At 33.7% G+C, this 20,103-nt stretch overlaps 1 protein-coding gene across 1 annotated transcript in view; it reads right to left on the minus strand.

Annotated features, from left to right (window-relative positions):
- Window positions 1-19,761, minus strand: part of LOTGIDRAFT_141791 (hypothetical protein) — a gene marked incomplete at both ends in the record, with an annotated part of 30,612 nt that extends 10,851 nt beyond the window's left edge. Inside the window, 5 exons of the mRNA XM_009051423.1 lie at window positions 7,787-7,855; window positions 16,653-16,798; window positions 17,054-17,122; window positions 17,265-17,372; window positions 19,657-19,761. Of these exons, the coding sequence (XP_009049671.1) occupies window positions 7,787-7,855; window positions 16,653-16,798; window positions 17,054-17,122; window positions 17,265-17,372; window positions 19,657-19,761 (497 nt within the window). The remainder of the gene's footprint in view (window positions 1-7,786; window positions 7,856-16,652; window positions 16,799-17,053; window positions 17,123-17,264; window positions 17,373-19,656) is intronic.
- Between the last annotated feature and the right edge of the window lie 342 nt (window positions 19,762-20,103).

Below are 20,103 nucleotides of genomic sequence, written 5' to 3' on the forward strand. Positions count from 1 at the left end.
GAGGTCTGTCTACTTCCGTTATAACAATCTTCCAAAGAATTCTTCTCAACTTTAGACAGCTCTTGCGCGTGATGTAATTATCGTAGAAGGTTGATTTTTTCAGAGTCTTTTGCATTTTGCTACATTTGCAAAGTCCCACTCTGTGCCACGTGTGGCTCTAGTTGTGTTTGTTATCGATTTTTTCAATTTCGTAAGCGAACGCCCTGCTTTGTTTTCGTATTGATTTTTTTTTTTTTTTTTCTTCTACGGCAGGCCGGTTTTCTCGGCAACGGCAACAGGTACGGGAAAACGGACTTCATGGCGTTTTGTAACTCGTGGCTAATCACAGTTTAAATGTAAAACGAAAATTTTCTGAGCAACATTATGCAACGTTGCAACAAACGGAAAATGGACTCTAGAGGGCGTGTTTATCAACCGATTTTGATCGGGTTTTCTGCATCATATTTCTTGTAACAAAGGACAAATGATAGCAGTTGAAAATTTTCGATTTTCGAAAATTCGTTGCATACTTTTTTTTGCCGAAATTAATCGAAAAATACTATTTCGGTTGTTATCGGACGGATTGACTTGAGACTTACGTGGTGTAGACCGCCAGCATAGAGACGTAAAAGTACACATTCAAATTTTTTTGATCACTTCCGGTTTCGATGTTAGTACTTCCGGTGGTATCACTTCCGGTGGAATTGAGTTATGTCAAAAATAACATATGCATTATATTACCAGCCTTAATACAAACTTATTAAACTAAAATAATTCGCACCGGAAGTAACATGTTGGTCGCCATTTTGGTTTGCCTCATTTTGCAGAAATTGCTACTCAGAGGCCATTTTTCATCCGATTTGCATAACATTCGTGTCAAACGATACGTTTAATGTCTGTCTACAATCCTTAGGCAGCATAATTTTGATTTTCGGTTTTGCCTTTTTTGTATGACCGGATTGTTTTTTTTCAAAGTTTGAAGGCGTATATCTCATGACCTTGACCTTTGATGACCTTCATATTTACTGTGATAATAATTTGTGTCCTTGTCTATCTGATGGCCTTTTGACCTTTGGGGTCAGATACCTATTTCCGATTTTACAGGGGTCTAAATATGGACCATTTTGAGCCTTTAAAGTGCTCTATCTCGGTCCCTAATAGAGATATGGCAATAATTCTTTCGATTTTGTAATGTAGAGATTCTCAGCTTTCTATAGATATACAACATGCATGCCTTACATGCAAATTCAAAACTCCATTCACTTAACATGGGACTATTATTAGATAATTCGGCTAATTAGATTAACCTGGCTGTCAACCCCAACAGAAATCAAATTTTAAGTTGTTTTAAAGATACCCTGCCTTTTATATTTCTTAAAAATGATCTTTGTTCAGTTATGGTATAAAATTAAGCTCTCGGGTGGATTGAATCATGTCATATTTTAGTTTAAGCTCACGGCAGCATATTGAAGGTATACCTCCACTTAATTTACCAACTTTCTCATTTCTTATCCGATTTTCATCAAACTTGGTATGTATGTGTATAATTAAATTCTAAATTTGATGGAATTATCGAATTTGAGTAGTGCACATGCGCATTACCAACTTTCTTATTTCTTGTCCGATTTTCATCAAACTTGGAATGTATGTGTATAAACAAATTCTAAATTTGATGGAATTATCGAATTTGCGTAGTGCGCATGCGCATTGCAAACTTTCTTATTTATTATCCGATTTTCATCAAACTTGGTATGTATGTGTATAATCAAACTCTAAATTTGATGGAATTATCGAATTTTTGTTGAGCGCATGCACATTACCAACTTTCTTATTTCTTATCCGGATCTCATCAAACTTATTCTTTATTAATTGACAAATATTCTTTTATTCCTAGTAAATATACTTTAAACTCCAGGCACTTTTGGATATTTGCATTTAGAGATGCAGAAAGGTATTTACATCAATGTAATTGCAATAGACCATCTTCGTATGTACCTGAATGTCGTAACCCGCCCTGCATCAGTACTGTTATTAGAACAGTTCTAGTTTTTTTTTTTTTCGATTTTTACACACCTTCCTGAGCTTCCTGAGCTTAAAATCTGAAAGAATAGCAGTTTCAAAATTTCAAAATTCGAAAATTTGTCGCAGACATTTTTTTTGCCAAATTTTGCATTTTTTTCATTTTTTTTGCTTTTTGTCTGATTAATCTGAAAAAAATTGAGCAAAGACAGTTTAAGAAAGTAAACAAAATGGTACAGTCAAATTTTCAATTTCACTTCTGGTTTAAACAGGAAATTGATGTTCACTTCCGGTTGAATATCTTCCGGTGTAATTTGTATAGGACAAAAAATTTTATGCTGATAGGTAAACAAAGTTATGACAAAAAAACGAAGAAAAAAAAATCCGGAACAGACGTGAAACTTTGGCCGCCATTTTGATTTTTCTGAAATGATTCAGATTTTATTCGGACATAATGGCTCATCCGATTTAAATGATTTTGGTGTCAAATGAAAGAAGATAAAAAAAAAAACATGACATTAGGAAGCCGTTTTTCGATTCTCAATTTTGCTTTTTTGCAACATCCGGTTGAATTTTTTCAAAGTTTGAAGGGTCATATCTCGTGATCTTGAACTTTGATGACCTTGACCTTCATAAGGTCAAAGGTCATTGACCTTAGCTATCAGTTAATACTTTGACAGTTGACCTCCGACATGTACTTCCAGTTTTATAGCTGTCCGAAAACAGCCAAATTGGCAACTTTGGACTGCTCTAGCACGTGACCTAATTAACCTAGAGGGTTAATTTTTTCGGATTCTTAATGTGCTTTTCATGCTCTTTCAAATGATTTATAACAATCGTTTTTTAAAGCAAAATTGAAATTCGTTAATTTTTCAAATTTGAGTTTTTTTTTACAATATTTCTGTTTCTTTGAGCTTGGTGTGTATATATCTTATGACCTATTTTATGTAGAACATTGAAACTTGGAACACAACAAGACAATTTGAATATGAATTAATCTATGACAAAAAAGTTGAGGTGGGCGTGGCACATCCGGGTTGAATTACTAATTGTTTACATTTTGGGAAAGGGGCATAACTCGCATAGGATACATTTGTTCAAAAAGGAACTTTGCACACAATTACCTCATTATTTTGGCCAGTTTGTGTTAATAGGTCAATTGTTTCAGCTTTATAGTTTCAAAAAAGGAACAGGTTTTGAAATTTCCATATTTTCAATTTTCTATTTTGACCTTTATTGACTCTTGTTGACCTATATCTTTTGACCTGTATGATGTAGAAGCTTTAAATTTGGGACACAACATAACATTCAGAATATCAATTAACCTATGCAAAAGAAATTGAGGTGGGCCTAGCACATCAGGGTTAAATTACTCATTATTGACATTTTTGGCCAGGGGCATAACTCGCAAAGTATACATTTGTTCAACATGGAACTTTGCATACAATTATCTCATGTTTTGAGCCACTTTGTCTTAGAAGTTCGGTTGTTTCCACTTCATAGTTCAAAAAAAGGAACAGGTTTTGGAAATTCAAAATTTTCAATTTTTGACCTTGACCTTTGTTGACCTTGACCTTTGTAGGATCAAACGTCATTGGCATTGGCTATCTATTTATACTTTTATATTTGCTGTCCTATGTCAACTTCCGGTTTTATAGTCGTGTGCAATTAGAAATTTTGATGACGTATATCTCTTTTTAGACCTTCTCCTTTACAAGATCAAAGGTCATTGACCTTGGCTATCTGCTGATACTTTCATTTGTGAGGTCTGTCGTCTACTTCTGGTATTAGAATTTTTTTTAAAAAAATTTCTCAACTTTAGACTGTTCTTTCACTTGAAATAATTATCGTCGAAGGTTGATTTTTTCAGGGTCTTTTGCAATTTGCTACATTTGCAAAGTCCCACTCTGTGCCACGTGTGGCTCTAGTCATATCATTATGTTCATATAACAAAGAGTTTTAACCAATCATAAACGTCTGTGTTTGTACAGTCTGGATGAACATAAATTATTATTAGAATTAATAAAATAAAAAATAATAAAAAAAACACAAAAAACAATAAAAGACAGCTTGCCAGGCAAGGTAATATACGCCCACTGGCAGCTTTGGTTATAAAATAAATATATTTGGCAGTACAGTAACAATTACCAGTATGAAATATTCAACCTTCAGACATAGCCTACACTTCTTTTGAACTCTTTTTTAAGGCGATACTGAATAATATTACCAAGTTTTATCAAAATCTGTGAAGAATTGGGTCTTCTAGAGTGATTACAGGCTAAAACTAAAATATAACTCGTATCAAATATTTTTCGATTTTTCTGATTTTCAATAGGGTTCATCCTTGAGTGATTACATACACTCATACCAAGTTTCGTCGAAATCCATCAAGAATTGTGCCATCTAGACTGTCTACGTGCTACAAATTGAACGCATTTTCAAGAACAAGGGCAATAACTCATACTTATTATTTTTCTATCTTTCGATCTTTCTGATTTCAAAAAGGGTTTAACACTCATGCCAAGTTTCATCAAAATCCGTCAAGAATTGCGCCTTCTAGAGTATTTACGATCAATTGTGGATGGACAGACGGACTGACATGGGTGACGACAAATACGCCCCCACATTTCATGTGGACATATAAAAATCCGGCCGCTCATTCCTACGTATACTTGATTGAACAATGGGTTTAAAAAGCCATTCCACCATAAAGATTTCTTTTTTAAATGGTAAAGCTATTTACTATCCTGCCAAAAGTTATTTTAACATCAATGGAAATCAATTTATTCACTGAAGCTTCAAACCTTGTCCTAGGTTCGCATTGGTTTTAAGGTTTCAATTCATGGGTCATGACCAAAAATAGGGTCGCTAGCAAACACCAAAAGGGCACGTAAACACATCGTACAGTACAGTACAGTAAGAACTATTGACTCATATTCTTGGAAATTGTTAAGATTGTTTGAGAATCAGAAAAATATTTAGTATGAGTAATTGCCCTTGTTCTTGAAATGCTCGTAAACACTCTAGAAGGTGATATTCTTGACGGATTTTGATATAACTTTGTGTGAGTGTTTGTAATCACCCAAGGATGAACCTATAACAAATCAGAAAAATCAAAAGATAGCTTGCGATGCAAGATAACATACGCCCACTGGCAGCTGTCAGAAATAATAAAACAGTCTTTAGTGACTAAAGTACGAATTTTCTCATATTTAAGAAATTATTTATGTTGAATAATTCCACAAAATTTTTTAAAATCAATATCAATAACCCAAATACAACAAACAATTAAATCACACAGCTCTAATCAAGGGCAAAAAACAACTTGTGACGCGTGTTTACAAAGTCAAGGGCAATAACTCAAAAACCGTTCATCGAAAATGTGACAAGTTAGAACTTGTCCGAGATTTTATCAATTCCAATGATCACACCAAGTTTCATCAGAATCTGTTCAAAACTGTAGCTTCAATCCTGCTCACAACCTATTTTTAACAAAGTTTGACGTGTTTTTACAATGTCAAGGGCAATAACTCAAAAACCGTTCATCGAAAATGTGTCAAGTCAGAACTTGTCCGAGATCTTATCAATTCCAATGATCACACCAGGTTTCATCAGAATCGGTTGAAAACTTTAGCTTCAATCCTGCTCACAAACTATTTTTAACAAATTTTGACGTGTTTTTACAAAGTCAAGGGCAATAACTCAAAAACCGTTCATCGAAAATGTGACAAGTTAGAACTTGTCCGAGATCTTATCAATTCCAATGATCACACCAAGTTTCATCAGAATCGGTTGAAAACTGTAGCTTCAATCCTGCTCACAAACTATTTTTAACAAAGTTTGACGTGTTTTTACAAAGTCAAGGGCAATAACTCAAAAACCGTTCATCGAAAATGTGTCAAGTTAAAACTTGTCCGAGATCTTATCAATTCCAATGATCACACCAGGTTTCATCAGAATCGGTTGAAAACTGTAGCTTCAATCCTGCTCACAAACTATTTTTAACAAATTTTGACGTATTTTTACAAAGTCAAGGGCAATAACTCAAAAAACGTTCATCAAAAATGTGTCAAGTTAGAACTTGTCCGAGATCTTATCAATTCCAATGATCACACCAAGTTTCATCAGAATCGGTTGAAAACTGTAGCTTCAATCCTGCCCACGAACTATTTTTAACAAATTTTGATGCGTTTTAACAAAGTCAGGGGCAATAATTCAAAAACCGTTCATCGAAAATGCGTCATGTTAGAACTTGTCCGAGATCTTATCAATTCCAATGATCACACCAAGTTTCATCAGAATCGGTTGAAAACTGTAGCTTCAATCCTGCTCACGAACTATTTTTAACAAATTTCGACGAGTTTTAACAAAGTCAAGGGCAATAACTCAAAAAATGTTCATCGAAAATGCGTCAAGTTAGAACTTGTCCGAGATCTTATGATATCAAGTTTCATCAGAATCGGATGAAAACTGTAGCTTCAATCCTGCTCACCAACAATTTTTAACAAATTTCAAGGCGTTCTAAGTCAAGGGCAATATCTCAAAAACAGTTCATCAAAAATATGTCAGATTCGAACTTGACTGAGATCTTATCAATCTAAAGCATCACACCAAGTTTTATCAAAATCAGATAAAAACTGTAGTCTCTATAGTGCTCACAAGAAATGTTGACGGACAGACCGACGGACAGGGGCGACGACAATATAGGACCACATATTAATGTGGGCGTATAAAAAACCGTTCATCAAAAATGTGTCAAGTTAGAACTTGTCCGAGATCTTATCAATCTAAAGCATCACACCACGTTTTATCAAAATCAGATAAAAACTGTAGTCTCTATAGTGCTCACAAAAAATGTTGACGGACTGACGGACCGAGGCGACGACAATATACAACCACATATTCATGTGGGCGTATAAAAACCGTTCATCGAAAATATGTCAAATTCGAACTTGACCGAGATCTTATCAATCTTAAGCATCACACCAAGTTTTATCAAAATCAGATAAAAACTGTATTCTCTATGGTGCTCACAAGAAATGTTGACATTTTCATGTAGGCGTATAAAAATACTTAGTATGAGTTATTTCCCTTGTTCTTGAAAATGCGTTCAATTTTAGTTTGTTAACACTCTAGAAGGTGCAATTATTGACGGATTTTGATGAAACTTGGTATGAGTGATAGAAATCACCCAACGATGAACCCCATTGAGAATCAGAAAAATCGAAAAATAATTAGTATAAGTTATTGCCCTTGTTCTTGAAAATTTTAGCACGTAATCATTCTAGAAGGCACAATTCTTGACTGATTTTGATGAAATTTTGTGTGAGTTTGTTATCAACCAAGGATGAACCCTATTGAAAATCACAAGAATCAAAAAATATTTGATTTATTGCCCTTGTTCTGAAAAATCTGTTCAAGTTTTAGCAAGCTATCTTTAATTACAAGTACTGATTATCTTGTGTATTTTTTATTCTCAGCGAGTGAAAGACTTATTGAGAAGAAGATGTTAGTTTTATTCCCCATTTTCAACATCAAGGTCTTCAGGAGCACAGCTTTACAGCATCATCACAAGACATGGACTAGGGTGGTAGATTTTCACCTTTTCTTTATGTAATCAGTGAGTCAGAAAACAGTATAAGTTTACATTTACAATGTTTGTTAAAGACAAACTAAATTTTGAACCACTATATTGATCTTGGAAAGCAGGTCCTACATATGATCTGCTGTCTGTGAACATAATACATCAACTTAAAAAAATAAATAAATCAGGGAAATCAAGTCTTACCTGAAAGCTTTAATATATTCTGACATCTGAGCTGCAGACGTCATTAAATCAACATGGTCAACAATTTTCCTGCAAAAAGATAATTCAGCAATAATCATATCCTCATTTCATTTTCAAAACCTGCTTAAATATTTGGTAATTTTGTAGATAACTGACAATTTAATGCAGACATTTTATCAACCAACATTATAATGTAGATATATATAATGCTGCACCCATGTCTGTCTATCATCAATCTTGTCTGTTCTGCTTGCAAAGGCAATTGAGACTGCAGTTTTATAACAAAATTTGGTGCATAGGATTATATCCAAACAATTAGATCTCATATTAGATTACATATTAGATCTCGAACAATATAATGTGGATGTAAATATACACAATATGTTACACAATAAATGTATAGTTTCTAAGAAGATAGCTTGCCAGGCAAGGTAATATACGCCCACTAGCAGCTTTGATTTTGAATAAAAATATTTAGCAGTACAGTAACAATTACCAGTATGAAATATTCAACCTTCAGTCATACACTTCTTTTGAACTCTTTAGGGCGATACTGAATAATATTGAGTATGAGTTATTGCCCTTGTTCTTGAAAACGTGTTCAATTTTTAGCTTGTGAAAACTCTAGAAGGGAAATATTTAAGCTCGGTACTGAATAACGAAACCAAATTTTGTCAAAATCTGGCAAGAATCTTCCTTTTTTAGTGTTTAAGAGCTAAAAATTGAACACGTTTTCAAGAACAAGGGCAATAACTTATACTTAATATTTTTCGACTCTTCTGATTTTCAATAGGGTTTATCCTTGGGTGATAACAAACACTCATGCCAAGTTTCGTCAAAATCCATCAAGAATTGTCCCTTCTAGAGTGTTTACGAGCTAAAAATTGAACGCGTTTTCAAGAACAAGGGCAATTACTTATACTTAATATATTTCGATTCTTCTGATTTTCAATAGGGTTCTTCGTTGGGTGATTACGAACACTCATACCAAGTTTTGTCAAAATCTGTCAAGAATTGTGTCTTGTAGAGTGTTTACGAGCAATTGTGGATGGACGGACGGACGGACCATTTCATGTGTGCGTATAAAAATGCTTTAAATCGCCCATATTACGTAATTATAAATCGTTAATGAAGACATTTTATGCTTTCAGTGATACAATGCCATACTCTTTTTTGTTCATGAGATCCTTTGCGGCTTTGGCCTACTCTCTGCAAATTTGTTGATGGGCCTACCCTACCCTAGGCCTACAAATCGAAATTTGCAGATTTTTTTAACAGCTTTAACTTAATAACGGTGGATCTACTTGCATTGATGAAAATATAACTTTTTTGTAAATTTATACCAAATGTTAACAAGATTCACAGTGTGCAAGGAGGAAAATTTTGCATGGACAGTTTTTTTTTCAATTTCCCATTTTTAAGGATCTTTAATATCATGCACAACCTGTAGTACACAGGAGCTCGGTTTATTGTCACATCTGAACGTCTTAACGCCCTTTCCATGTCATCTTCATTGACCTACTAGGCCTATATTACTGACAGGGGGAAACTGGGCTCAACTTCCACAGGCACTCCTTCAAAAGATTTTTCCTTGATTTTGTTTTTTCATTGATCTTAATTGAAATGATCAATTTTCTATGTTTATATGATGCTTATTTGTTACATAATTCTTTTTTACTAGGGATATCATACTAATATAGTTAATACTTTAAGGTAGGCCTACCAGTATAAAAATGAATGAATATTAAACAAATAAAAAAAGGGACTGGAGGATATCCAACAAGTTTCTGTGATAATACTGATAACTGCAAGAAAATCTAACCATATAAACTTTGATCAAAGTTTTATTGTAATTTGTGGGAAACAGCAAAGTTTGGGCACAATTTGAAGGAACAGTTTAGTTAAATCATGTTCGGTTTGTACACAGAAGAACCATGTGAAGTACATAAATGTGAAAAGAAAACCTACATTCTGTTGCTTTGAAAAAGTGGACATCAATATTGTAAATCTGATAATGAACACACCAAGACAAGCTACAAAATGTATGCCCCACAACCCCCTCATTTCAGAGGCATTATAAAAAAACAAAAGATAATGACCTTATAATACAGAATTTAAATCAAATACATGTTTAGTGAAGTAATTTTATTGAAGGAACAGGCATAGAAGCTGATATGCACACTATTGACTAACATAAATCATATCTGCTTACATCTGCACAAGAATGCATTTTGGAAATTTACATAATGCCTAGCCAATTTTGTAATATTGTCAATATTATTGGGGTATCTCTTTCACATTGACAATTGTTTTAACTCATTTACTTGATAATGTCAGTTTCATTAAAAGGTTAATTTTTCATGAGCCTCACTTGTTATTGCCAGTGGTCATGCATTCATGTTCATGCCGCATGGTTCTGACAATAGTGGATCTGATAAAGCTTGGCCTCAATTGTTGGCAGATATAAATTTTCACAATAATTTTTTTTCATTGGGAGATTGAACCACTTAAATTTTTAAAACAGACGCAATATAGCAAAGAGCCGCTTATTCACTTTTTGTGTCGTCCTTTTCCTCTCTTTTTTAACAACTCATTGTGTAGTCGCACATTGCACTCACTTTCCAAGTAAAACCACTATGTAAAGAAATTGTTTTGGCCAGTAGCCCATTATAAAAGTAATATAATGTAATAAAGTAATAAATGTCAAATGTTTAAAAGGAAAAGCATATAAAAAATCACGTTAAAAAGTATCAAAATAAGTTTCGAACTCCGCATCATCCTTTCCATTTATCCCGGCCATGTTGTTTATAATGAAAACATCAGAAGTTTTCCCCTATGACCTTTTGACCTGCACCGCCATATTGAAAATGACATTAGTGTTGATACGAGTATAGGGTTCATACTTGGGTGATTATGAACACTCATGCCAAGTTTCGTCAAAATCCGTTCTAGAGTGATTACGAGCTAATAATTTAACGCATTTTCAAGAGCAAGGGCAATAACTCATACTAAATTTTTTTCGATTCTTCTGATTTCCAATAGGGTTCATACTTGGTTGATAACAAACACTCTTGCCAAGTTTCGTCAAAATACATCAAGAATTGTGCCTTCTAGAGTGTTTACGAGCTAAAAATTGAACACGTTTTTAAGAACAAGGGCAATGACTTATACTAAATATTTTTCGATTCTTCTGATTTTCAATAAGGTTCATCCTTGGGTGATTGCGAACACTCATACCAAGTTTTGTCAAAATCTGTCAAGAATTGTGTCTTGTAGAGTGTTTACGAGCAATTGTGGACGGATGGACGGACATGGGTGACGGCAATATACGCCCCCCATTTCATGTGTAATAAATAATAAAACTTGACATCAAATACAATCCTTTAATACCCAACGTTTCGTCAAAAAAGTTTTGACTTCATCAGGGGAAGAAACAAACTACAAATGGTGGAAGGCAGTTAAGATTAAAATTACAATATGACTTCATAAGGTTTATGACATCACAATCTTAGATACAACATGTTAAGTATGTAATGATGACTTCAGGATTTGCCAAAAATCTAAACAGGAAGGGAAAAAAGGGGGGGGGGGGGGGAATACACTAATATTTAGCAATTTTGAAACCTCCTGGGTTGAGTTCATTCAATCCATACGGCCATACAGAGTCAAGTCTATGAATCCACAGAGTTTCTGCACTGTCTAATTTGCTTTTGCTTTCATTTGGAATTTTCTCAAGAAGTGTGCATTTATAATTATGACCAGGTTGGTTAAAATGGGGGGCAATATGAGGAGCTTTATGAACCTTTTTCAATTTAATGTTGCTCCTATGTTTGTTATGTCTAATATTGCCATGATGTCTGAATTTGATGATTGAAGTTTATTTGTTTATATTCGATTCTTCCTGTTCTGCTACACTTGGCCGTCCTTACGATACAACATAATTGGTGACGAGGTAAACAAGTTTAATACTGCAAAATGGATTCTCCTAAATCGGATATGCCTACATTATTCCGAGAAACTCTCACATTGTTACCTGCATACAGTGACGAGCCTGCTGCATGTAATACATTCTACAATTATAAACCAAGTATACCGCTACCTCCAGCCTACAAACCATCACCAGGTAAACCTAATATTGAATGGAGGGTGTGGGAGCGCATGTTTACGAATTACTTAGAGCTGATTTCTGCAAAAAGTATGCCAGATAGAAAGAGAAGAGCTTTATTGATTCATTGCTTAGGCACTGAGGGCCAAAGAATTTTCTACAATTTTCCCTGTCCAGGTGACACATTTCAAGAATCTTTTCAAGCGGCATGAGAATATTTTCAACCAGAATTAAATACGGTTTCGGAAAGGTCAAAATTTCGCAGACGAAGCCAGCAACCCGGCGAAACTATAGATGAATTTGTAACTACTTTGCATGGTTTAGCCTCTACATGTAGTTTTGGGATTATGGCCAATGAATACATGAATGCATACATGAATCGAAACTGCTTACTGGTACTACGTGTACTAATTCTCCTCCAGGAAATGTTAATTCTTTGAATACAAAGTCTAAAACTAATTTTTCACGTAATCACAAATCGGAAAAATCCGGTGCACAGAATTCGTCTAAATCTGAAGAGAAAACTTGCTACAGATGTGGATCCCCAAAACATCTCGCGAATTCTACAGATTGCCCAGCAAAAGGTGTTATTTTTTCAAAATGCGGTAAACATGGTCATTTTGCAAAAGTTTGTATGTCTGCACGTGAAAAAGATTCGGTGAATACAATTGACAGTTCAAGTTCTAGTGAAGAATTAGGCATGTGCGAAACAGATCAATGTAAACAATACACTGTAAAAACTCGTGATCAAAGTAATGTACACACTGTAAGAAATGAGTGTCAAATTCAGATGGAAGATTCAGTTACGGATCCTGTTTTCATATTTACGGTCATTACTGCTGCTAATACTAAATTATACCGTATGTTTCATATTTCTACACCTACTGGAGAATCATCTGATGTAAAAATGTTGCTCGATACAGGTTCGGCAGTTACAACTTTGCCTCATAAAATTTACCAACAGCATTTCTCTACTGCCTTACTTTCTAAACCTGTTATGAATTTAACATCATATCAAGGAAATGCTATTGATGTTGTTGGATGTATGCAAGCTGCTATTGACTTTGAGAATAGGACTGCAAATGTGACTGTATTTATTACCTACGGTGATACCGCTCTTATTGGTATGGACGTAATAAAGAAATTGGGTCTTGTGATTTCTTCAAACTCTGTCAATACAGCAGTGGACTCATTTGTACATAAAGTTATGGTTGATACTAATGCTAAACCAGTGCTACAAAAGTTGCGCCGTTTATCACTAGCTGTACGTGATAGTGTTAAATCTGAACTGGAACGCTTGGAAAAATTGGGTGTTATTGAAAAATGTGATGCTTCACCCTGGGTTTCTGATATTTTAGTCGTAAAAAAGAAAACCGGCATTCATTTGTGTTTCGATTGCAGAGAACCAAATAAAGCGATTGTTGTAGACCAACATCCACTACCTCATATTGATGAACTTTTATCTGACTTTAAGGATGCTACTGTTTTCAGTGTTATTGACTTGCAAGAGGCCTATCATCAGATCCCACTTCATGAGTCCAGTCTTACCTGCTTCATAACACAAAGGAATGTATCGTTTTTGTCGTATTCCTTTCGGACTTGCCTCTGCACCTGCTTTTTTCCAAAGGATGATGTCAACAATATTAGGTGACTTGCCAGGTGTAAAATGTATTCTGGACGATATTGCTATTTTCGGTGGTAATATGTAGGAACATGATCAACGATTGAGTGCTGTACTCCATACAATAAATCAACATAAGTTACAATTAAATTTGAATAAGTGTAAATTGCGACAATCCAGTATAAACTTTTCAGGACATACTATTTCAGCTTCTGGAATATCACCTAGATCAGAACTGGTAACAGACATTATTTCTGCACCAACACCGACTGATGCTACAGCTGTTCGCTCTTTTACTGGTACAGCTACTTACTACTCTAGGTTTGTTCCTAATTTCAGTACAATAACAGAACCCTTACGTCGGTTAACCAGGAATTCTACAAAATTCCTGTGGGATAATTCAGCTGAAAAGAGTTTTACAAAACTTAAAGGACTTATTGCTGCCAGTCCAATCCTTGCTTCGTATGACTCTACATTGCCTACTTACATCTCTACTGATGCTTCGAATTACGGTTTAGGAGCAGTTCTTACTCAACTTCATCCGGAGTTTGGTGAACGTACTGTTGCTTTCGCATCTCGCACTCTAAGTGATTGTGAACGACGTTATTCGATTGAAAAAAGAAGCCCTAGCTTGTGTTTGGGGAATAGAAAAGTGGCGTTTATTCTTATGGGGTCGTAAGTTTGTTTTACGCACTGACCACCAGCCTTTAAAGACTATCTTTGCTTCGAAAGGTCTTGGTTGTTCAAGTTTGCGACTTTCCAGATGGGCTACGCCCCATGCTACTACTGGTATTGCTCCATCAGATCTAATGCATGGTCGTGAAATGAAAACCTTATTACATGTTCTTCAACCTGCTAATTTATGAGATTCAAGTGATAAAACCGTACGTGAACGTGTTAAACATAAGCAAAGTGCTATGAAAACATATTCTGCTTCTCATCGTGCTTGGAAGAGTTCGAAAATTGCTTCGGGTGACTACGTACGTATCCGTAAACCTATAAAACCTCTAAAAGGAAATCCTGGATATACACAGCCACTCAAAGTTAGTGATAATACATATAAGTTGAGTGATGGGAAAATTTGGAATTCTAAGCATTTATCTTTGTGTAATGTGCCAAGTAAAAGTAGTACTAGTCATAATAATACTTGTTCAAATTGTGAATCTAATAGTGCTATTATTCGAATGTCAACACATACCAAGGATAAAGACTTCGTTTACTATTTATGTTTACAATTTGCATGCTATTGATTTCAATGTTAACTTTGCAAAGGTTATGCACTTCAGTTAAAGTTATTTCTCTTGCAATTGCTACCGAATTGTATTTCGTTATTTTCCTTAAAGATTGAGCATCAATCTTCCGGAGGGGAATATGTTATATTGCTTATTAATCTCACTCGTATACTTAATTGGAGTTGCTTATCCTTTATGGACTATGTTTTTCTATGATGCGTATGAATACAAGAAAGTAGTACACACATGTATGTAACTGCCATGATGTCTGAATTTGATTTGTTTATATTCGATTCTTACTGTCCTGTTTATGCTACGCTTGGCCGTCCTTACGATACAACACCGATCTTGATGAAACTTAGTATACATGTATATATTGATGAGATCTCAGTCAAGTTCGAAATTGGTAATGAGCGGGTTTCGGAATTATTGCCCTTGACTTTGTAAAAACTTGTCAAATTCTTTGTGGAAAAAGGGTAAAAAATTATCTAACAACAAAGGAATAAACTTGAGGAAGGGAGCCTTTGTGCTCTTGAAACATGTTGGACTTTAGGACTAAGGTAATAAATTTTTTCCATGGCAGACTATTTTGTGAATGTTTTCCTATGTGTTGTGCTATAGAGTATCCACATTATTTGAATCAACTAAAATGATGAACGGTTTTTGAGTTATTGCCCTTGACTTATCAAAATCACGTAAAAATTTAATTATGAGCACAATAAAAGCTACAATTTTCAATGGATTTTGATGACACTTGGTGTGAGCATTGGAATTGATTTGACGATTTTTTGATGAACAGTGTTTAAATGCCTACATGGAAAAGTGGACGAATATTGCCTTCGCCTCGAAGATGTCAACTTCGAAATTGGTAATAATCAGATGAAAGGTTTCAGAGTTATTGCCCTTGAATTATTAAAAACGCATTAAATTTGGCTTGTATGCATGATAAAGGCTAAAATTTTTATATCTGATCTTGATGAAACTTAGTATGCTTGTATATATTGATAAGACCTCAGTCAAGTTTTAAATTAGTAATAATTGGATGAACAGTTTCAGAGTTATTGCCCCTGACTTAGAAAAAATGCGTTGAATTTGCCTTGTATGCACGACAAAGGCTACATTTTTATCCCATCTTGATCAAACTTAGTTTGCATGTATATATTCATGAGATTTCGGTTAAGTACTAAATTGGTAATAATTGGATGAACGATTTCTGGGTTATTGCCCTTGATTTAGTAAAAACATATCAAATTTGGCTTGTAGGCACTCTATAGACTACAGTTTTTATCCAATATTGATGAAACTTACTATGCATGTATATATTGATGCGATTTCTTTCAAATTTTATCATTATTGGGTGAACTGTTTTGGAGTTATTGCCCTTGACTTAATTCAATGTGTCTATTTTGGCTTGTATTTTTTATACGATCTTGATGAAACTTGGTATGAGATCTCAGTAAAGCTTGAAATTAGTAACAAATTGGATGATTGGTTTCACATATTAAACTACTACAGACTGTATCATTTCTGGTGAAATATAAAGCCATTACTATGTCACTTTTTAACTAAGTCAAGGGCAAAAAATCCAAAACCTCGAAAAATTGTTAATTTTGAATACAAAAAATCACACATCAAATTCCATTTAAATCAGATGAAAAGTGTAGTCTGAATTGTGCTCACATCAAATGTTAAAAGACTGGTGACAACAATATTTCCATGTATTTAAACATGTGGGCTTGTAAAAATTTATTATTAACTATAACTATAGTTTTTTATCTGATAAATGTAAGACATACCCTGATAATTCACATCCTTTTTCAAGACATTTATGATTTAAAAGGTGAGAATTGACACACTGAAAACCTTCTGTTTCCTTTCAGAAAAATAAAACATAATGTATATATATACCTGTTTATAGTATCACCATATGTAGCACTGATAAGTTGACGTAATATAGCAACTATCATTCTTCGTAGAGATTGGTTTTTATGACGTAGATCAAATACCTCATCCATCAACAATAACATAATTCGTACTGGAATATTTTCTTCATCCTTATATCAAAATTGAAATCATATGAATTACAAATCTTTATTCTCTTTACTTTTTGAGTTAAAGACAACACATCTTCATGTGTCAAAGACCAAGATCAGTTTACACAAGACTGGACAAGTTGGACAAGTTACAGGCATCATTAAGTACAGAACCAGACAACACTAGAATGAAACATACTGCAAAATAAACACAGCTCTGTCGCCCTATTCCCAACATATTATATAACAAATCTAAGAAACATTTACATAACTTACATCAGGATTGAGATCTTTACCAACTTTCCCTCTATCTATATAAGGACTAATAGGCAAATCTTTATTACTCTGGAAAATAATATAATATGAAATAGATTAAGGTAAGTCAACACAAAACAGGCCATATTACACCTTCTATTACCATGGCAACCACTATATAGATTTAAATATGATATAGAAATATTTTTCATAAATATTTAATTTTATTTACCACTCTAGACATTTTTCCAAATCCATCAGTTATACCATCTGGAACACTTTTAACAGCTGTGCTCATAGTTTTTACTGAACTTCTTAACGGATTTACAAAAGTATCCATCTAATAAAAGAAAACATCAGACAAATGACAACAGAAATGGATAATGCATAGGCAAAGTACCGTATCTTAAAGACTTGTGTGTTTTTTGATAAAATAAGCTTTCAGTTAGTTATATATGTTTCATATTTTTTTTGGCATTGTATTGTTTTACATGTTATTATACCGCCACTAGCAGAGCACTATCTTTAAAATAGGGCATTTCTTTTCAGATGATGAAACTGAAAATATATATTAAAGTATTCTGGAATAACCCAGACAAATTAGAATTCATAATCATTACAAAATCAATCAAAACCTATGGACACCAAGTTGTAACAAGATTGTAAACATGTAAATATCATCTTGATTGTTTTTGTTTAACCACCAAGTTGTAACAAGATTGTAAACATGTAAATATCATCTTCATTGTTTTTGTTTAACCACCAAGTTCTAACAAGATTGTAAACATGTAAATATCATCTTGATTGTTTTTGTTTAACCACCAAGTTCTAACAAGATTGTAAACATGTAAATATCATCTTGATTGTTTTTGTTTAACCACCAAGTTCTAACAAGATTGTAAACATGTAAATATCATCTTGATTGTTTTTGTTTAACCACCAAGTTCTAACAAGATTGTAAACATGTAAATATCATCTTGATTGTTTTTGTTTAACCACCAAGTTCTAACAAGATTGTAAACATGTAAATATCATCTTGATTGTTTTTGTTTAACCACCAAGTTCTAACAAGATTGTAAACATGTAAATATCATCTTGATTGTTTTTGTTTAACCACCAAGTTCTAACAAGATTGTAAACATGTAAATATCATCTTGATTGTTTTTGTTTAACCACCAAGTTCTAACAAGATTGTAAACATGTAAATATCATCTTGATTGTTTTTGTTTAACCACCAAGTTCTAACAAGATTGTAAACATGTAAATATCATCTTGATTGTTTTTGTTTAACCACCAAGTTCTAACAAGATTGTAAACATGTAAATATCATCTTGATTGTTTTTGTTTAACCACCAAGTTCTAACAAGATTGTAAACATGTAAATATCATCTTCATTGTTTTTGTTTATCTGGATATCACTTTGATGAGCGTTCATTGGGCCTTAGAAAGTTTGTTGTGTTTCACCTACATAAATTTGATCTGGGCATCATTTACAAGATATAGGCCTACTATAATTTGTTGATGAACTACATGTAAAACTTTGCTTCACATTGAAGAATAACCATTTGCATCTGTTAGTGTTTTTGAATAATTGTTTACTTTTCATAAATGGCTATGATTACTTTTACAAGGAAGTGTTCCGGTTTCATCCTCTACTTAGAAAATCTACTAGAAACGAGAGTACTCTTTAAATTTTTAGGTTGTCGAAAAGTCACCATTTGGATGTTGGAGAAGACATTTTTTAAATAGTCATCACTATCAAAAATTGGTCTTTAGTGTTTGATAAATTTTCTAAGATTCATAGTAAGGTTGTTGTAGGCAGTGTTTCCTGGAATTTCATTCGCCCCCTCTTCAAAATTCGAACAAATTATTTATTTAATTATATATTAACTTGTGGATTATTACGTAATTATATAATTCATTATCTGATGGAGACTGATTCAATTGAGAATTTGAACATATAGAAGATAACATAGAGTTGTTGTGGCCTTGTGTCTAGCTAGAGCAACTTCCTCTAATGTTAAGTTGAGATAATTGTTGTGGTCTTAATTCCTGAAGCCACCTAGAGTATCCTCCCCTTATACCCTTTGAAAGAAATTCAATCAATTGTCAACAAAATAATTGAATAAATAGTTACATTCATCATGGGTAAATTTTTGATTGGGACTCTCAACCCTACCACCAACCAAAATCTGAAGAAAATTCCTGATGTAAGAGTAAGCCTACAGCCCAGCTATGATAATTTTCCTATTTGATTGTTTATACTAATTGTATTTTCTATAATGTTAGATAGGTAAGAGCATTGTTATGGATGTACTTCTCTTTTCCTTGATTTTGCAGTGTTCACATGAGGGTGGTTGTGGGGCATAGGATGATAGTGGTGGATAAATGTGTGGTGGAGGCTGGCATTTGTAACTCGCTGGGATTGGTGATGAAAGTGGTGGATGGTGGGGCGCTTCAGTTTAGTTGGTGGGCGGTAGGAGCATGGTGAATTAGCTAATGTGTTCCTTGCTTTGGCGCTTCGTTGTCTGTATATGTATTGGAGTCTTATTATATCCAACACCTATTACTGCATGTAAAATAAAGAGTTTATTAGAATTATTATTATCAAATTTCCTCCATACCTTTCTAGCTATATCACTTTTATGTTTTTCCCATAAACCAGGAGCCAAAAATTGTAAAATAAGTTCTTCTACCAAAGGATATCTCTGCCATAACTCTGGTTTCAAAAAATGCTAAAATGAAAATATATCATTAAGAACCAAAAAAGTAGAAAAAAAAAACAATATAAACAGAAAATATACTGGTAATTATGTTTCAAAATGTTCATATAAACCTGGAGAAAATCTTAGATTCTCAGTAGTAGGCCTCTTATAAAGTTGATAATTCAATCCTTACAAGGTAACATATGCCCACTGGCAGCTGGTAGAAATGATAACATAGTATTTAGTGAATAAAGTATGAATTTTCTCATATTGAAGATGACCTTTATAATGCATTTGTTATTTTTGTAGGTCAAAAACTTTGAATTCATCACAATAGACATTTACTTCATTTCAAATTTCATTCTA

Source organism: Lottia gigantea (genome assembly GCF_000327385.1).
Source record: "Lottia gigantea unplaced genomic scaffold LOTGIsca_167, whole genome shotgun sequence".
Lineage (NCBI taxonomy): Eukaryota > Metazoa > Mollusca > Gastropoda > Lottiidae > Lottia > Lottia gigantea.